The sequence below is a fragment of the Grampus griseus genome (assembly GCF_964374135.1).
Source record: "Grampus griseus genome assembly, chromosome: 1".
NCBI classification, from domain to species: domain Eukaryota; kingdom Metazoa; phylum Chordata; class Mammalia; order Artiodactyla; family Delphinidae; genus Grampus; species Grampus griseus.
The window spans coordinates 150,651,294-150,671,610 of record NC_139017.1 but is presented as its reverse complement, the minus strand read 5'-3'; the positions used below and the strand labels follow the sequence as shown (position 1 = coordinate 150,671,610).

Here is a 20,317-nt window from a genome sequence, read left to right as displayed (position 1 = left end):
CATTAATCGAGTTGAAAAGAGCACTTTTTTTTTGCTCAGCAACTTCACTTTGGAACGTGACATTTTATAAGTTCCACATATTCCCTTAAAAGGATGAAGCAACCTTTTTTTTTTTGTTTTTTGTGGTACGCTGGCCTCTCACTGTTGTGGCCTCTCCCGTTGCACAGGCTCCAGACGCGCACGCTCAGCAGTCATGGCTCACGGGCCCAGCCACTCCGCGGCATGTGGGATCCTCCCGGACCGGGGCACGAGCCCATGTCCCCTACATCGGCAGGCGGACTCTCAACCACTGTGCCACTAGGGAAGCCCCAACCATTATTTAAGCTACAGTTTTTACTGCTGTTCACAATATTCTTTGATAATGTCAAAAAACTTTTATGCCTTTTCTTGAGTTGTGACAAAACAGCTTGAACCTAAATTCAGAAATCAAGCCTTTTCAAGTTTAAGCTCAGTTACAACTATATTACATTGTTTTTCTCTCATTGGCCTTTTTTTTTTTTTTTTGCGGTACGCCGGCCTCTCACCGCTGCGGCCTCTCCTGTTGCGGAGCACAGGCTCTGGATGCACAGGCTCAGCAGCCATGGCTCACGGGCCCAGCCGCTCCGTGGCATGTGGGATCCTCCCAGACCGGGGCACGAACCCGCGTCCCCTGCATCGGCAGGCGGACTCCCAACCATTGTGCCACCAGGGAAGCCCTCATTGTCCATTTTTTGAAGAGTAATGCTGAGTAATGATTATAAATGAATGACAGTGCTTTTTTTTGAACAAGCATACTAGCACTTAAGGATCTAAATTATTTACTGACTTTGTTGCTTAACCAAACCTTAGTCAGGCTCCTGAACCTTTCCAAGGCCCACTTGCACACTTACTTGTAAAATCTAGTTTTAGCAAGAACCCTGCTAAGTCATTTTAACCAGAACCCTCCACCCTCAATATCTGATCAGGTTCCTCATCCTCCATCATCCTTCAGGTGATGTCTGATCACCCTGGCCTGTCTTCAGCAGGAATCTTGTTAGGCGGATTCAGCCAGAACCCTCCTTACCCGTTTTCTCTTAGTAATTTTCCACCACTGACCCCCTACCCTACTCCTTAGCTATAAATTCCTACTTGTGTATGGTGTATTCAGAGTTGAGCGCAGTCTCTCCCCAACTAAAATCCCATGGCAGTGGTCCCTATACCTATCACACTGGTTCTGAGTAAAGTCTGTCTTGTCATTTGTCATCTTTAACAAATGTCACTGAATACCTTTTTTCTTTAACACTTTCCCAGTTGTTTTAGGAGGTGGCATACTAGTTACACTCTTGCAGTTTCAAAATTTTCTGTTACCTTCTTTCTTTTGGAATTGTCTTCAGAATCCATTTGTCAGCCACACAGGGAATTCTTTAGGTATGTATAGTCACGGGACTTGCCTTTTTTTTTTGCAGCCCAACAGTTTTCTCTCATTTCCTACATGAAATCCTTGTTTTACCCTACTCAGTGCTTTCCATTGCCATCCTATCTCCCCTTCCCATGCCCATGCTTCTCATCTGAGAAACTCAAAACTATGTAAGGCTACAGGAAGAGGACACATATTAGGAGGCAGTAGGGAGCTCTACTGTTGTCGGCATTATGTGAGGTCCCCTTGGAAGAGCAGCTGTGTAGGTCGAGGTGGCAAGAGGTGTGCGATGGTCTGCGAATAAAACAAGGGAATTTTAATTGTAATATGTCAGGAAGTATGTTATCTAGGTTCCATAAATTAATTCACTCCCTTAAGTGGAAGAAGGAATACAGTAGAGCAAGTTAAAATATACTTCCTTGGGCTTCCCTGGTGGCGCAGTGGTTAAGAATCCACCTGCCAATGCAGGGGACACGGGTTCAAGCCCTGGTCCAGGAAGATCCCACATGCCGCGTAGCAACTAAGCCCATGCACCATAACTGCCGAACCTGCGCTCTAGAGCCCACAAGCCACAATTACTGAGCCCATGTGCCACAACTACTGAAGCCCACGCGCCTAGAGCCTGTGCTCTGCAGCAAGAGAAGCCACCGCAATGAGAAGCCTGTTCACAACGAAGAATAACCTCCACTTGCTGCAACTAGAGAAAGCCCACGCTCAGGAACAAAGACCCAATGCAGCCAAAAATTAAAAAAAAATATATATATATATATATATATATATATATATATATATATATACTTCCTTACTGGACAAATATAAACTGCCACCTTGAGAGTTTTTGTCACTGAGCTCATTGGCTTAGGCCATACGAGATTTTGGCAAGAAGAAAACCAAAACTGTGCTTAGTTCCATCCAAACATCTCAGATTCCCAGAACTCCCTAGTCTGTTTGTATTCTGTGGCTGAAACAGCCATACACAATCTAAACGAGAACTCCCTCGATTTTTCCCACCTCTGAGTCTGTCATACCTTGAGATTTTCTTTCCTTTTTTACTTTATAAAAAGATCACTGAAAAATACCTTCTTTCTCTTTTATTTATACACAGATGGAAGATAGGGCGTTTTCTCCCCCAATGAAACTTCATTTTTTTCTGATTATATCATATATGCTAATTTTTAAGAATGAAATACAAAAAGTATAATGAAAAGAAGAAACAGAAAAAGTGAGAAAGGCAGATCTAAGTTTAGGAGTCCTTGAGTTCTGGAAAAAGAGAGTTAGGCTTTATAAAGGTGTAAAAAAAGTAAGGGTAACTAGAAAAGCTTAGAAATATAATGTGTAACTTAAAAATCTGAAGAGGGCAATAATGAAAACTTCATAAATCCAACAGAGCAGGAAAGGTGAAAGTTGCAGAAAACGATATAATAAATAGAAAGCAAAAAAAAAAAGTAGAAATAAATAAAAGCATATCAATAATAATATTAATTGCAAATGTGTTAAACTCACCTATGATGAGGAAGAAACAATGGTCTCTTATTTTTTTAGAAGCACTTTAGTCTTTTAGTAATTTCCTTTGCAAAACTAAAAGCGTATTATTTCTAGTGAGCTAGTGCATACCACTGAAAAGACAGATTGATACCACAGAAAACCTTGATTTACATTACCACCAAGATCTCATGTAATAGGAGCAGAGTAGTCCCCCAAAAGAAAAATAGGGACTGTTACCAAAAGAAGGAAGAAGAGGAAGTTCCCTGGTGCCTAGTGGTTAGGATTCTGGGCTTTCACTGCAGTGGCCTGGGTTCAATCCCTGGTTGGAGAACTGAGATCCTGCAAGCTGCATGCTGTGGGCAGAAAAAAAAAAAAGGAAGAAGTGAGGCTGAGAAGATGTCCAGTAACATTTCACCCCTTTGAACATGGACATTCTGTTATATGACCACAGTTCAATGATCAAAATAAAAAAAAATTTACCACTGGTATAATACTATAATCTATCATCCATAAAATTCCCCAATTGTCTCAATACTGTTCTTTTTTAAAGAAATTTTTAATTTTGGAATAATTTTAGGTTTACAGAAAAGTTTCAAATCTAGTACCGAGAGTTCCCATATATCCTTCACCTATTGCCCCTAAAGTTAACAACTTTTATTACCAGAGCACAACTAAGAAGCCAACACCAGTTTATCACAATTAACTAAATTCCAGATTTTATTCATATTTCACTAGTTTTTCAATAAATGTCCTTTTTCTGATCTAGGATCCAATCCAAGATACCACATTGCATTTAAACCAATAATGTTTTTCTTAATTTTTTTTTTCTGCTCCAGGATCCAAACCAGGATTACCCATTGTATTTAGTTGTCATATGTCTTCAGACTCCTTTAATCTGGAACAATTCCTCAGCCTTTCAACGTCTTTCATGACATTGATATTTTTGGAGAGTACAGGCCAGTTATTTTGTAGAGTGCCCCTCAGTTTTGGTTGGTCTGATGATTCCTCATGATTAGATTCAAGTTATGCATTTGGGCAAGTATATCATGTAAGTGATATTCTTAGTATTTCATGTCAGGAGGCACAATGTCAAACTTATTACTGGTGATCTTACTTTTTTTAAATTTTATTTTAAAATTTTATTTATTTATTTACTTATTTGGCTGAGGTGGGTCTTCGCTGTTGCACGCAGGCTTTCTCTAGTTGTGGAGAACAGGGGCTACTCTTCATTGCGGTGCACAGGCCTCTCATCGTGGTGGCTCCTCTTGTTGAGGAGCACAGGCTCTAGGTGCACAGGCTTCAGTAGTTGTGGTATGCGGGCTCAGTGGTTGTGGCTCACGGGCTCTAGAGCGCAGGCTCAGTAGTTGTGGCCCACAGGCTTAGTTGCTTCGTGGCATCTTCCCGGACCAGGGCTCAAACCCGTGTCCCCTGCATTGGCAGGTGGATTCTTAACCACTGCGCCACCAGGGAATTCCCATTACTGGTCACTTTAATTACTTGGTTAGGGTGGCATCCACCACATTTCTACATTGTAAAATTACCATTTTTCCCTTAATTAATTACTTAATTACAAAGGGAAAAATGGTAATTAAGTAATTTTCAGGGGAAATAATATCCTGTTCCTCATCAAACTTTCACCAAAGTGCTAGTTTTAGCACTCTGTTAAGCTACCCATTCCCCTTCCGTCTTTTGCTTTTCCTTCTTGAATTTTTTTTTTTTCCACAGAAACCATCTCTTTGTCTCACTGAAATTTCCCCAATCTAGACTTTTCAGGTCATGTTCTCTTAAACTCATTCCAAATAGGCTTTCCCCTACACCACTCTGCTGAAACTGTTCTGGTAAAGGTCACCGATAAAATTCTACTTGCTGTATCCAATGACCAAGTCGTCGGCCTTAATTATTAACAGCTTAGGACGCGATGTAGCTCTCGGTTCTCTGTGAAGCATTTATTTCCACGTTGCTTACAGCAGCCACATTCTCCTGGTTCTCCTCCTGCTTCACTGATTTTTCCTTCTCAGTCTCCCTGCTGAGTCCTTCTCATCTCTACAAACTCTCAACTTGGGAATATCCCAGGGCTCTATCCTCAGACCTCTTCTCTTCTCTCTCTATATGCTCTTCATTGGTAGCCCCATTTGTCTGATGGTTTCAAAGTCTATCTATATAATGATATCTCCCAAATGTATTTCTTATAGACATCTCTCCTGAATTCAAGCGTATTTGTCCAACTTCACCACCTGGTTTTCTCTAATCGGCATCTCAAACTAAACACGTTCAAAACAGGTCCTGCTCTCTCTCCTTCTCCCTAGATATGCTCCTCTTGCAGCCTTCTCCATCTCATCTGATGGCAATTCCGTCCTTTCACTTGCTCACATCTGGAACGTGGGAATCATCCTTGAGTTTCCTTTTTCTCTCATAACTTATATATGATCTACAGTAAATCAATATTGAGTCTGCCTTCAAACTAGACCTTGAATGCAACTACTTCTCACTAGCTCTTCTGCTACTACTTGGTCTGATCCACCATCATCTCACTTCTTGATTATTCTAATGACCTCCTAACTGGTTGTACCCTGGCTTTCCTCCAGTTTATTCTCCACACAGCAGCCAGAGTGATCATATTAAAACTTGAGTCAGACCATGCCACTCCTCTGCTCAAAATTCTCCAGAAGCCTCTATTTTCACTCAGAGGAAAAGCTAAAGTGCTTACATTGATTACAAGTCCCTCCACAGTCTGGGCCCTCACCCCTCCTTACCTCTTTATTATTCTCCCTTCTCCAGGTACATGGCCCTCCTTGCTGTTCCTTAAATGTGTTTGGCACTTCCTGCTTCAGGTCTTTGCTCTTGCTGTTTTCTCTACCTAAAACCCTTTTTCATCTGGCATGAGTTTGCAACTTCATTTCCTTCAGGTCTTTGCTCAAATATCTCCTAAGAGGGGCCTTCCTGGACTACTCTGTTTAAAACTGCAGCCCTCCACTGCTGCCTATCCCCTTTCATTGCACTATTTTTCTCCATAGCATTTATCAATATCTAATAAAATAGAACATTAGGTCCACAAGGCAGGCATTTTTGTCTGTTTTGCTCACTACTCCATACCCAGATCAATGTCTGGTATATAACAGGAACTCAGGCAACATGTTTTTGTTGAATGAATATTAGATATATGCTTACGATAAGGCCTGACAGTATACACACATTAAAAAAAAAAAAGAAAAAAAAGGGACTTCTCTGGTGGTCCAGTGGTTAAAAATCTGCCTTCCAATGCAGGGGACGTGAGTTCGATCCCTGGTCAGGGAACTAAGATCCCACATGCCACAGGGCCACTAAGCCCATGTGCCACAACTACTGAGCCTGTGGGCCACAACTAGAGAGAAGCCCGAATGCCGCAACGAAAGATCGCATGTGCCGCAACTAAGACCCTATGCAGCCATAAATAAATTAATAAATAATTTTTTAAAAAAAGAGAGAGAGAGAGCTGAGGGGTGGAGGAGAGAGGTCTGAAGAAACCTATAGAAGAGAAATTGTCCCAAACCTCGTCTGGGGAAAGGGTTTTTTTTTTTTTGCATACTATAATTCATTACTTCCTTCTGGGAAAAAATGATCATTCCTGATAAGCAATTTCTAAATGACTTTAATGGAATTAAGACTTGTTATAGAAACTAGTTATCCACCCAACCTGATGCCTGTTAGATACACTCTCATTTTTATAGCTCGCCAACGATTATGTAACCCTTCTCTTTTCCTATATAAACTCTTTTCCCTGAGTGAAACTTGAAATTGCCGTCTTGCTGTTCCCTTACAGCTAGATTGTAATAAAGCTTTGAAATATACTCATAACTAAGCTGTCTGAAACTAAAAACCTTTTTAACAGGGATCTAATATATTAATTTACATAGTTTAGATTTTAAAACTATTTACAGATGATATGTCATTACAGTGTTACTAAGTTTAATTCTTTTTAAAAATAAAATGAAAGAAGAAACTCTTCCTTTAAATAAATTACTGTTTTCTATTTACCACGTCTATATGGCATATGTTTTCTATATGTCACGTTTATATTAATCAGTAAAAATTACGTACACTTTTCCTTTCAATATGATTCTCCATGAAGCCCAAACTACATCAAACTAGAAATCTCCGCTAGATGAAGAGGAAGTCCCTGAGGCCTTACGGACATAAACTCCAGGAGCCTTATGGGAAATGTAGTCTCTGGTGGATTTCCTCAGAGAACCCTGGGGGGAGGGTCTGGGTGGGTCGCTACTTCCGCACACGCGCAGTGGGGACCTCAGGAAGTGTTTTCGTTCCTCCATGTGTTTCAGTACTGAGCGGCGGGTGAGCTAGAAGGGCTTGAGGGACAGGTGGAGAGCAGAGACCGGCTTCTCAGTTCATGTGAAGAAAGCAAAATTGTAGGTAACTCCTATGCGCGGGGGCATTTGGCTCAGAGGAAGCCGAGTAAGGGCTGGGCTCCTTTCTGCTCAGGTCTGGCTGGGGCGTGGCGGGCCAATCTGCGTTGCTGTGCTGTAGGTAGTGCGGCCCGCGTAGGGAGCCCCCGCCTGTGCGTTGAACCGTAACTCATCTCATTCCACAAGATTTTTGACTCGCCGAAGGCGGTAGACCCCTTCAAAGCGGCGGGGAAGAGAATCAATACAGCCAGTGCCAGACACTGTTAAGCACATTATTTTAAAGTATTGGCATTTGTTTATCACGATGACTTTGTAAGTGTACTCATCGTTTTACAGGGAGGTATGAAGCTGCTTCAAATCACACAGCTAGTTAGTGGAGGAGCGAGTATTCAAACTCAGTGCCATTTTACCCAAATTTCATTATTTTTGCAACATAGTACTTTGCCTAAAACAAAGAGTTAGTTTGTATTCTTCTTGAGGAGTGAATGCTAAATGAACTTCAACTTGTGATCATTGTTATTGAGAGAACTCTTGGTGTCTCTGCAGGAAGACTGTGTAATTGAACCTGAGGGTCCCTCTTGCGTATTCCTGCCTGTTTCAGTTTCCAGCGGCCCTGGTTAAAATCTACAAAAAGCCAACCTAGGGCCACAGGATGGTGAGTTTAAAGAATCGCGGCCCAACGTGAAGGTTCCTGTTGAAGGAGTGTTGCTTCTCCATCAGATTAACCCCGGGAAGAGGCTCTCCTGACCTGTGACATTTTTACCCCATTTCAGTTGAGACAAGAATCAACTTCTGTCTCTACTATCTAGTGAGAGTAGGGCTTGACTCATGGCATTACATGTAAGTACCATCAAGGACTGTGTTTATGGAGGTGTTGTCCCAAATGTTTGAGGAAAGAGGTGAGAATTACAGAAAATGAAGTATGGCTTTATGTGGTCAGGCTCCACAGGAAAATGAAACTCACAGGAGGAGAATGAGGGTATGGTCAAGGGAAAGAAGAATCAAGAGCTACTACAGAAGAAATTCTGCTGCTTTCCTAAACACATTTATTCAGTCCCCCTCTCTCTTTCTCTCTCTCTCAGGCTCTCACAAACACACATTCACACCAGTGCGTTTCCTTCCTCATTGCTTCCTTCACAATTAAGCTGGCTCCTTAACTATTTTAGTTGTCATATTTGCCCTTTGGGGTTATGCTGATTCCCTTTCTCCCCTTACCTAAATGCAGAACTAGTTTACAGAGTAATGACAGCCTCAAGATGCTAGAAGGACTTTTCGGAGTCTTCTGGTTCTGCTTCTTCATTTTAAGGAGATGGCAATTGAGTGCTAGAGTCCCACAGCTTGTTAGTGGCTGAGTCAGGCCTGAAATCCAGTCTTCAATTCCCAGACTGTTCTTTTTCCTGCATCACAGTTCAGAAGTTTTGCCACGGGTCTTACCTGGTGGTGCAGTGGTTAAGAATCCGCCTGCCAATACAGGGTACACGGGTTCGAGCCCTGGTCCGGGAAGATCCCACATGCCGCGGAGCAACTAAACCCGTGTGCCACAACTACTGAGTCCCTGTGCCACAACTACTGAAGCCTGCGTGCCTAGAGCCCGTGCTCTGCAACAAGAAAAGCCACCGCAATGAGAAGCCCGTGCACTGCAATGAAGAGTAGCCCCCACTTGCCACAACTAGAGAAAGCCCACGGGCAGCAACAAAGACCTAGTGCAGCCAAAAATAAAAATAATAAAAATTTTTAAAAGTTTTGCCGCACCGCAGCGGCATGCAGGATCTTAGTTCCCTGCCCAGGGATTGAACGGGTGCCCCCTGAAGTGGAAGTGTGGAGTCTTAACCACTCGCCTGCCAGGGAAGTCCTCTGCATCACAGTTCAGCTGGGCCAAAGTTGCTTAATAAGTTTCTTTTGAAAACATGTAACAAGGAGTTTGAGTCATTCAGCAAATGTTTGCTGAGTGTCTGTTGTGGACCAAACACCATTCTGCTACTTGGTGCTCCACAGTGAGCAAAATAGAATCTATGTTTTTCATGGAGGTAGAGAAACAAAAATCAAACAGATACACAATCTGTCATTTGATAGTAGGTGCAATGGAGAAAAAGACAGAGTAAGGGTGTACAGAGTGGTGGTGACCATGAGCAAGGAAGCTCTTTTATCTGAGGTTGTCAAGAAAAGCCTCACTGCTAAGTGACCTGTAAGCAGAGACCTGAAGGAATTTAGAGAGTGAGCTGTGCAGTATCTCGATTTTTCCCTGTGGGAGAACAGCCCAGGCAGAAGAGATGTGCAGAAATCCTGAGTAATCATCCTTGGTATTTTGGAGGAAGAGCAAGAAAGCTGAATGTCTGATCAGAGTGACTATAGGAGGGTGCTTGAAGGATTGAAGCAGATGAGGTTAGAGGAGGTGGAACCAAGATGTTGTAGGGCATTATAGACCTTTGTTTAAATTTTACATGTATATTTTTAAACTGTATATATTTACATGTATGTGTATATGTATGTATTTGAAAAAATAATACAGTGTAAACACTTAGAAAGTACAAATATGTAAAAAAATAAAATAGAAGTTACATATGATTCTGCTGTCTTTACAACCCTAAATAACAATTATTTACATTTTGGTAAATAGCTATTATTTATTTGCAGAGACCACCAAGCTTGTGTGTCTCTGTATCTGCATACATATTCTTTTAAAAGGGGAGGGGAGGATCATGTTATATATATATATATATATATATATATATTTTTTTTTTTTTTTTTTTTTGCGATACGCAGGCCTCTCACTGTTGTGGCCTCTCCCATTGCGGAGCACAGGCTCCAGACATGCAGGCTCAGCGGCCATGGCTCACGGGCCCAGCTGCTCTGCGGCATGTGGGATCTTCCCGGACCGGGGCACGAACCCGTGTCCCCTGCATTGGCAGGCGGACTCTCAACCACTGCGCCACCAGGGAAGCCCCCATGTTATATATTTTAACGTACTTTTTTCACCTACAAATATAAATGGAACCTCTTTCCAAAGCAATATCTTTCTACAGCATCTTTTTTTTTAATCAATACTGTTAATGGACATTTAAGCTATTGTCTGTGTTTTCATATTATAAGCAATGATATAAAAACATTTTTCATCTCTCCCTTTCTCCCCTTTTTTATTTTTAAAAATAGTCACAGTCTTATTGAGTGCTTACCACATATTGTTCTGAGTGGTTTCCATGTATTCACTTATTTAATCCTCATAAAAATCCTATGATGTGTGTACTATTATCATCAGCATTTTGCGGATAAGAAAACTGAGGTATAGAGTAGTTAAGTGACTTTCTGAGGGTCATTGCTGCTAGTAAGTGGAGTAGCTGAATTTGAACTCGGTTGCCTGGCTCTAGAACTCAGGCTTTTAATCTTCATATCCATCAATTTTTATTTCTTTGGGATAAGTTTCTGGGAGAAAAGAAATCACTAGATCAGAAATTAACAATAAATTGTAATAGATCAATGGGCAGAAATGTATACATCTACCCAAGAGAGACCATCCTTATCCAAGTTTCCTGTGATCATATCAGGATTAAAAGTGGACAAGTTGGTCTTTCTATATAACATGGACTTCCCTGCTTGTTTGACAGGTCATTCTTCCCCCAGTAGCCTTTTTTGTAGCTGGCACATAGGTACTTATTTATAGGCTGGAAAGGCAGGGGACTCCCCCTGTTTTGTTTTCGTAGATCGGTGTCCTTTCTCATGAGCCACAGAAAGCGACCTACTTCCAGGCAAGATATCCATCCATCCATACGTCTATCCATCCATTTATTCATTCAAATTCCACTTTGCTTTCTGGTGAATTTGAAGTGACTTGTAAAGCTCCATATATTAAAGTGGAAAAGTATTAATAGGTAAGAATATAAATGGGAAAAATATAGATTGAAATTTAAATTGAAGAAAAATTAGAAAATTGATATAGAGGCCATAGGGTCTGCACATACTTTGTAATGTTGAGATGCAAATTTATGCTTAATCTTGGCACTCATAAAAACAGGATACCCAATCAGTGAAGTTATTGGCCATGACCTAGAGAATAAGGTATAACAATTCCATAGATAAAGATTTTCTTGGAACTTATCGTGAAAGAAAAAAATTTGATGATTTATCATAAATGAGTAGCCGTTTTCATATGACTGTTTTTCAGTGTCCCTTTGTATAAGCAGAATACATGAGGCCAAGACAATGCTCAGTGAACTTAGTATTATCTTATTCCTTCTCTTCCTCTCCCTCTCTCCATATATATGTACGTATACGTATGTATATATACGTATGTGTGTATATGTATATAGTGGGACAGTTTTTTTTTTTTTTTTTGCGGTACGCGGGCCTCTCACTGTTGTGGCCTCTCCCGTTGCGGAGCACAGGCTCCGGACGCGCAGGCTCAGCGGCCATGGCTCACAGGCCCAGCTGCTCTGCGGCACGCGGGATCTTCCCAGACCGGGGCACGAACCTGTGTCCCCTGCATCGGCAGGCGGACTCTCAACCACTGCGCCACCAGGGAAGCCCAGTGGGACAGTTTTAATATGATTTTCTTCTATCACAAATTTTAATTCTAAATCAAGTACATAGTTTTTAGTTATTCTAGGTAACTTACTGCAAACTCTGAACATATGAACATAATTAGAGGAATTGGTCAGAATCTCCTCCACGTGCCCCAGTGGTGCTCACTTCAGGTCGAAGATGAATGTACTATTACAGGGATCAGTGACATTCCAGGATGTGGCCGTGGACTTCACCCTGGAGGAGTGGCAGCTGCTGGGATATTCTCAGAGGAAGCTGTATTGGGATGTGTTGCTGGAGAACTTTAGAAACCTCATCTCAGTGGGTAAGGACAACTTCCCTGTGTAACTCAGGATATACTAATAGTACCCTTCCTTTAAGACTTGAGAAACCTGTGAACATTCTGAAGCATTAGTAAGTTTGACCCTGAATTTAGTGGTCAAAGAATCTTTTTCTTTGTTTTTGCTATTTCTGTTTGTCTATTTATGGCCGTGTTGGGTCTTCTTTGCTGCGTGCGGGCTTTCCATTTCTCTAGTGTGGCGAGCAGGGGCTTCTCTTCGTTGCCGTGCGTGGGCTTCTCATTGTGGTGGCTTCTCTTGTTGCGGAGCACGGACTCTAGGCGCGTGGGCTTCAGTAGTTGTGGCACATGGGCTCAGTAGTTACGGCTGCGAGCTCTAGAGAGCAGGCTTGGTAGTTGTGGTGCACGGGCCTCATTGCTTCTCGGCATGTGGGATCTTCCCGGACTGGGGCTCGAACCCTTGTCCCCTGCATTGGCAGGCGGATTCTTAACCACTGCGCCATCAGCTTAGTCCGGTCAAAGATTCATAATCCCCTTTGGGGATCAGGTAGTATGTTTAATGTTTCTGCCTCCCAAATGAAGAAGGGTCTTTTCTGTTCTAAAGCATGTTATCTTCACAGGCCCTAAGACTCCAGGAGGCAAACCCAAATTGTGAGGTAGTCGTTTGTTCCTAGCACTTTGTCCCCAGTTCTGTGTTGTTTCCCATGAACAGGGTGTCCAGTCACCAAAACAAAAGTGATCTTCAAGGTGGAGCAAGGACAAGAGCCATGGATGGTGGAGGGAGAGAACCCACGTTGGCGCTCTCCAGGTGAGTCAGAGAAAGCAGGTAGATGGGAGTCTCTGGAACTGAGATCCCAGTTGGTGAGTGAGGGACAGGCACCTCTGAAATACTTTTCAGGAAGCACGTCTTAAAACCACACACCTTTGAAAGTGACTGGGTACACCTGACACAACATCCTCAGATCCCCAGGTGACACTTTCACTTCCACTCTTCCACGTGGCCGCTCTTTCTGTTTCTCAGCTCTTGTGTGGGAGGATGTCCTTCCTCTCCGCTCTGGCTCCTCGCGCTGCCTGTTCCATCGAAGTGCTTGTTGGTTCTCTCAGTCCCTAGAATCCTCATTCTTCTTCCCTCCTCAACATGGTGGCAGATCTTTCCATACATCTGTTTCTAATAATGTAATCAGATTGTGTTTATTTGAGAAATAAGGAATGAGGTAAGAGTCCAATTGTTACACTAATAAGGTTCTCCCTTGATGGAAGGCAATCTCAGAAACAGTGAAGAATTGCCTTCTCCTCCATTTTCCCTAACATTATTATATCAGTGGACTTAGCATTTGTAGGGTTTTGAGCAGTGATTATGTTGTTTTGGACACGGTGTGGCACCATGGTAACAGTAGTCAGAGTTAACTTTCTTAACCACACAGTATATAAAGGCAAAAGTTGGTAAAGCCTAGCAGTCTTATGGTTCAGATCCCCAGAAATAATGGAATCTGTATGTGTGGAAACCAAAATGTGAAATTTGAGTTAAAGAGTGTGGTGTCAGGGGCAAAGCAGAGTTTTGGAGGCTAGTACATCTGGAAGGTTGAAAGAGGTTATAAAAAAAATAGGATTATTTTTCAGGAAAAATTCTTATCAAGTAGTAGAAATAACTGATGATAGAAGCAAAAGAATTGACATCTGGTCTCTTTTCAACGTTCTGCTGAGCCTCTGTGTTCCTGGGTATGTGTAGGCATTGGAGAATGAATCCTAGCTAGAAGTGGAGTTGGAGAACTTTCTACAAATAGTCCTCAACTGTGGCTTGGGTGGCTAGAGAGGATATAGGAAAGTGCCTATAGGTAAAAGGGAGTTAATGGCTTGACAGTTCTTTGGTGGTTGTGTGCAGGATGAGGAAGGAGAAGGAGAAGTGTGTGAAGGAGACTCGGGAGCATCCTAACAGGATAACTTAATTCTTAGATGTTGTAGATTTTGACTTGGTCAAATTTCCCCAACCCAGTCTAGCTCTTCTCATTTCTCAGAATGCCTTTATCTCCTTGTTCCCCTGGTTACCCTCCTCATTCATTCCTCTGAAATGGCTCTCCCCATTCTCAGAGCTACTCTGCATCCTTGTTAAGAGCCCTTTTTAACTTTCTTTGTCACTGTTATAACATTACTTTGTACCTGTTTTACCATTTTTCACAGAATGGAAAGTCATATTTATAAATAGAAAAAGCTACTTGTTCTCATTATTGTTTTCCAGAAGCCTCCATTTCAGCAGTTTCTTCTTAATGCCCAGGGCAGGACAAATACAGATCTCTTTTTCGTTTTGTAGTCCAGAATGGGAGACTAGACCTGAAACCAGAGACTTTTTGCATGTGTGTGGTAGAAAAAAATGCATAATATGAAACTTACCCTCATTGGCAAACTTTTAAGTGTATAGTACAATATGGTTAACTGTATGCACATTGGTGTACAGGGGATCTCTAGAACTTCCTCATCTTGCAGGACTGAAATTCTAAACCCATTGAACAACTCGCCATTTCCCACTCCTCGCTGCCCCTGGCAACCACTACTCTACTTTCTGCTTATATAGGTTTGACTATTTTAAATACCTTATGTAAGTGCTATCATGCAGTTTTTGTCCTTCTGTGACTAGCTGATTTCACTTAGCTTAATGTCCTTGAGGTTCATCCATGTTGTATCATATGAAGGATTTCCTTCTTTTTTAAAGTATGTATATACCATATTTCCTTTATCCATTCATCTGTCAGTGGACATTTAGATTGTTTCCAACTCTTGGCTATTGCAAATAATGCTGCAGTGAGCACAGGAGTGCTAATATCTCTAGGAAATCCTGTTTTCAATTTTTTTGATAAATACCCAGAAGTGGGATTGCTGGATCATATGGTGGTTCAATTTTTGATATTTTGAGGAAACTCCATACCATTTTCCATAGTGGCTGTACCATTTTACATGCACACCAACAGTGTACCAGAGTTCTAATTTCTCCACATTCTTGCCAACACTTGTTATTATTATTTTTTTAATAATGGACATCCTAACAGGTGTGAGGTGATATCTTATTGTGGTTTTGAATTGCAATTTCCTGATGATTAGTGATGTTGAGCATCTTTTCATATACCTGTTGACCATTTGTATGTCTCCTTTGGAGAAATGTCCATTAAAGTTCTTTGCCCGTTTTTTGCTATTGAGTTGTAAGTGTTCCTTATATATTTTGGATATTAACGACTTATCCAATATATGTTTTTAAAATAATTTTTCCCATTCTGTAGGTTGCCTTTTCACTCTATTAATTGTTTCCTTTTCTTGATGGAAACTTTTTAGTTTACTGTAGTACCACTTGTCTATTTTTGCTCTTGTTGTCAGTGCTTTTGGTTCCCTATCCAAGAAATCATTGTGAGCACCAATATTCTGAAGTTTTCCCCTATCTTTTCTTCTAGGAGTTTTATAGTTTCAGATCTTATGTTTAAGTCGTTAATACATTTTGAGTTGATTCTTGTTTGTCGTGTAAGATTGGGGTCCAATTTCACTCTTTTACATGTGGGTATCTGGTTTTCCCAGCACTATTTGTTGAAGAAACTATTCTTTCCCCATTGTGTTGTCTTGGCACACTTCTTGAAGAACATATATGTGTGGGCTTACTTCTGGGATCTCTATTCTTTTCTGTTGGTCTATATGTCTGTCTTTATGCCAGTACCATAAAGTACAGTTTTGATTACTGTAACTTTGTGATGTGGTTTCAAGACAGGAAATGTGAGGCCTGCTGCATTTTTCTTTCTCAAGATTGTTTTGGCTCTTGGGAGTCCTTCATGGTTCCATATGAATTTTAGAATTGCTTTTTCTTTCTTTTTTTTTTTTTTTTTAGTTAATTAATTTATTTTTAAATTTATTTTTGGCTGCATTGGGTCTTTGTTGCTGTGCGAGCCCAGACAAGGGCTCGAACCCTTGTCCCCTGCATTGGCAGGTGAATTCTTCTTTTTTATATATATATAAATTTATTTATTTTATTTATTGATTTTTGGCTGCATTGGGTCTTCATTGCTGTGCACGGGCTTTCTCAAGTTGTGGCAAGCGGGGGCTACTCTTCGTTGCAGTGCACGGGCTTCTTATTGGGGTGTCTCCTCTTGTTGCAGAGCATGGGCTCTAGGCACATGGGCTTCAGTAGTTGTGGCACATGGGCTCAGTAGTTGTGGCTCGCAGGCTCCAGAGTGCAGGCTCAGTAATTGTGGCACACAGGCTTAGTTGCTCCGCAGCATGTGGGATCTTCCCAGACCAGGGTTTGAACCCATGTCCCCTGCGTTGGCAGGCGGATTCTTAACCATTGCACCACCAGGGAAGGCCCCTAGAATTGCTTTTTCAAATTCTGCAAAAAATTCCACTGGGCTTGCACTGAATCTGTAGATACATTTGGGTACATTTGGGACATTTTAACAATAGTCCATGAACACAGAAAATGGAAAATGTCTTTCCATTTATTTGTGTTTTCTTTAATCTCTTTCAGAAGTGTTTTGTAGTTGTCAGTGTACAGGTCTTTCATCTCCTTGGTTAAGTTTATTTTATTCTTTTTGATGCTATTGTAAATGGATTGTTTTCTTAATTTCCTTTTCAGATTGTTTGCTTTTAGGGTATAGAAAGACAACTGATTTTTGTATGTTGATTTTGTATCCTACAACTTTGGTGAATTTATTAGTTCTAACAGTTTTTTCATGGAATCTTTAGGGTTTTCTGAATACAAGATCATGTCATCAATGAACAGAGATTCTTTTACTTCTTCCTTCCCCATTTGGATGTTTTTTTTCTTTTTCTTACCTAATTGGTCTAGCTAGGACTTTAGTACTATGTTGACTAGAAGTGGTCAGAATAGGCATCCTTGCCCTAAAACATAGACTTTAAAAATTTCTTTCTATTACATGATATTGGAAGGAGTAACTGAGAATGTTTCATTTTACTCCTTTTTAGAAGTTATCTGCTTACTTGATGATGAGCTAGAGGGACAGGAAGGAGAAGGAAGCAAAGACAGTTTTTTGAACCAAGGTATGTTCACCTTCAAGAAAACACTGACCAATGAGACAGTCCAAAATTGTAATCTGAATATAAATTTTATTTCTTCAAGAGAAAAACAGCATAAATGTGAATCAAATGGAAAGTGTTTGCAACCTAACTTATACTTTCTTAGTTATAATAAAAGTTATATCAGAGAAAACTCTCATGAATACAAGGAATGTGGAAAAGCCTTCAAAAACAAGTTGTGTCTTATTAGACATGAAAAAAAGCACAGAAGGAAAAAAACCTTTGGGTGCAGTGAATGTGGGAAAGCCTTCCAAAAGAAGTCTCATCTCATTAGACATGAAAAAAAGCATACAAGGAAAAAAATAACCTTTGAATGCAGTGACTGTGGGAAAGCCTTTAACAGTAAGGGACACCTTACAGCTCATCAAAAAATTCATAGTGGAGAGAGACCCTTTGTGTGCAGTGATTGTGGGAAAGCTTTTACGCATAAAGCACAACTCGTGGTCCATCAGAGACTCCACACTGGAGAGAAGCCTTATGAATGTGGTCAATGTGGGAAATCATTCACCTGGAACTCTTCCTTTACTCAGCATGTGAAATCGCACACACCCGAGAATTCATTTGAATGTAAGGAGTGTGGGAAAAGCTTCAGGTACAGTTCATCCCTTTATAAACACTCCAGAATCCATACAGGCGAGAAACCGTACCGATGCAGAGAATGTGGCAAAGCCTTTGCAGACTCATCAGTGTTGGTCATGCATCAGAGAATTCATACAGGCGAGAAACCCCACGGGTGCACTGAATGTGGCAAAGCCTTCATCAAGAGATCACATCTCCTTAAACATTACTCAACTCACAGCAGAGCAACAAAATAAATGCAACACATGTGCGAAATCTTTTAACTAGAAGACACATCTTATTCTCCATCAAAGAAGTCATAAAAACAAGGGAGCTTTGTAAATGTGGGAAAACTTAAAATTAGCCTTTTACTGAAGCAGCAAAGAATTCATCATGAGAAAAACCCTATCAGTTGAATAAATGTGGAAAAGCATGTTCTGAAATTCATGTTCTGTAAGTGATATTACTAATTTTATTGAAAAGATTGCAGAAAATTTTGAGCTACAGACAACTTTACAGTAAAACTGAGGAAGTTGTGAAAAAATTGAATAATTAAGGCATCAGACTGACTATAATTGCATGTGTACACTGCCCCTGATTTATGATTTTTACACAATTTATACAAATGTCTGCATTGCTTAAGAAATTTGTATAACCATGGGTTTGAAATATATGCTATGCACATTATACAAAATTTTATCTGTTGTAACGATGGTTGCATAACATTGTGAACGTACTTAATGCCAATGAATTGTACACTTAAAAATGGTTTAGATAGTACATTTTATGTTCTGTATATTTTGATACAATAAAAAATGTATAAATAAAACTTGAACCCCTTCTAAAATTATATCTATTAAGATCTCTGGGAAACACCATCATTGTCTCTTCAAAGCCTAAAATCACCGTAACCAGATTGCCAAATATAAATGAAATAATACGGTTTATTATGTAGGATGAAGGTCAGTGCTATGAACTTGATCTCTAACCATTTCGTGGCACTTATGAATAGTTACGGCAGTTGTTACTGAGCCTTCTTGAGCCTCCTCTTAAATAATAGTCAGGGACAGTTATGAAGTCGTCTGCTCTGCTCAGCTGAAGACATTGTGTAATATGTTTTCTTCTCTGTGCACAATGTGTGTGTGTGCATGTGTGTGTATGTGCGTGTGTGTATTTAATCCTGATTAACTGGACACTGAAGAAAGAAAACAGCTGTGTTCTGTATTACTCTAAGCACTTAGTATAGGGAAAGAGGCATTTCTCCAGATAAATAGTCATAAATAAAATCCATCCTATTTTACTGGAGTGGCTACATAAGTAGGAGTGAACCTAAAGCAGTATATAACTGGGGTACTTAGTTTAGAAAAATTAGGTGTCATAATACTTTGTGAGACCTCTGGAAGGAAATTATTAAAATCAATATTGTTGATTAAAATAAAATTAAATTGTCTATATTATTATTAAAATCAATTATTACCTTTTTGTTTAGGAAATCAATTCAGAGATATCTCAGGCTTGTTTGGAAATTTCCAGGTGACTACCATAGGTATCATATCAAGCTATATTGAAAAGTGTTTCTGCTTCCTTGAACTTCTTAGCAGTTCTTTTATAATTTGACATTACATAAATTCTGTGTATTCCCTTTAAAGACACATGAACTCACAATGATTTAAGTGAAAAGTCTGTATTTCACTTTAAGTGTTGCTTGCTAATATGAGTCTTTAAACCCTTTCTTCAGACTTGGTTGAAGCTTAGGTACTGCATTGAGCTTGAACCTATATTCACAAAATCAGGTTTTCTCCTGTAAGCATAAGTTTTGGGATTATATGTGTGAACTTGGAATTGTTTTCCCTCATTAACATTTTTGCAGGGTGATGATGACAAAGACGTTAATGAGAGTGATTTTCTGAATATCCATCAAATCTAAGTGAAGCCTTGTCTTACAGAGTTTTCATTCTGAGACTGTATGCTAATTAAACTTAGGTAGTCACACCAAATCACTTGGCAAACCACAGAAGTATATATGTAAATTAATTATAAACTCAGGGATCTTTTTTCAATTTTGACTGCCTTTTCTCTCACTTCCCTTTAAAGCTGTCACGTTGCCTTATTTAACATTTTCTCTTCCCCTCCTAGCTCTTTCTCAGCTCCTGACTTTAGCAGTAATGTTAGTATCTAAGCAAATGTAAAGTCTAAGGCAGCAAGAAGACAGACACCCTTGAAGGGTGGGAACTGCCTCATTGCTGCTAGAATGAGTATTTGGTATTATGATCTGAGCTCTGAATTAAACTATTTGTTCCCTTTCTTAATTAATAGAGTAAAATAATTAGCTAAGTATGAACCATAATGAAACAAAATTAAATAGGTGTTTAAAAAGTTGAAACAAAGAAAAAATTTTTTTCTTCTATTTAAACCAAGTCATTGTCAGGCAATAAAACAAAATCACGAATCTCACTAATTCTAATGCATTTCATGGGTCTAGAGCTCACATTTGTGAGATGTGCAGAAACTCATGTCTAATAATAATCAAATATACAAATTATTTTTATGTAAAGTCAAGTGAATTTGAAGTTCTTTTAATAAAACATATATATTTTTATTGAATAAAATAGGATAAGG

At 40.1% G+C, this 20,317-nt stretch overlaps 1 protein-coding gene and 1 long non-coding RNA gene across 2 annotated transcripts; both read left to right on the top strand.

Annotated features, from left to right (window-relative positions):
• The first annotated feature begins 7,159 nt into the window (after positions 1-7,159).
• LOC309832762 lies at positions 7,160-12,435 on the top strand. Its single transcript, XR_014297711.1, has 3 exons — positions 7,160-7,263; positions 7,807-7,915; positions 11,974-12,435. It is a non-coding gene; the product is annotated as an uncharacterized lncRNA (long non-coding RNA).
• A 232-nt stretch (positions 12,436-12,667) lies between these two features.
• Positions 12,668-18,449, top strand: LOC309832742 (uncharacterized protein). The gene is made up of 2 exons (XM_082670719.1): positions 12,668-12,881; positions 17,030-18,449. The coding sequence occupies exons 1-2, from the start codon at positions 12,845-12,847 to the stop codon at positions 17,953-17,955; spliced, it is 963 nt and encodes a 320-aa protein (XP_082526845.1). The 5' UTR covers positions 12,668-12,844; the 3' UTR covers positions 17,956-18,449.
• The last annotated feature ends 1,868 nt before the right edge of the window (positions 18,450-20,317 follow it).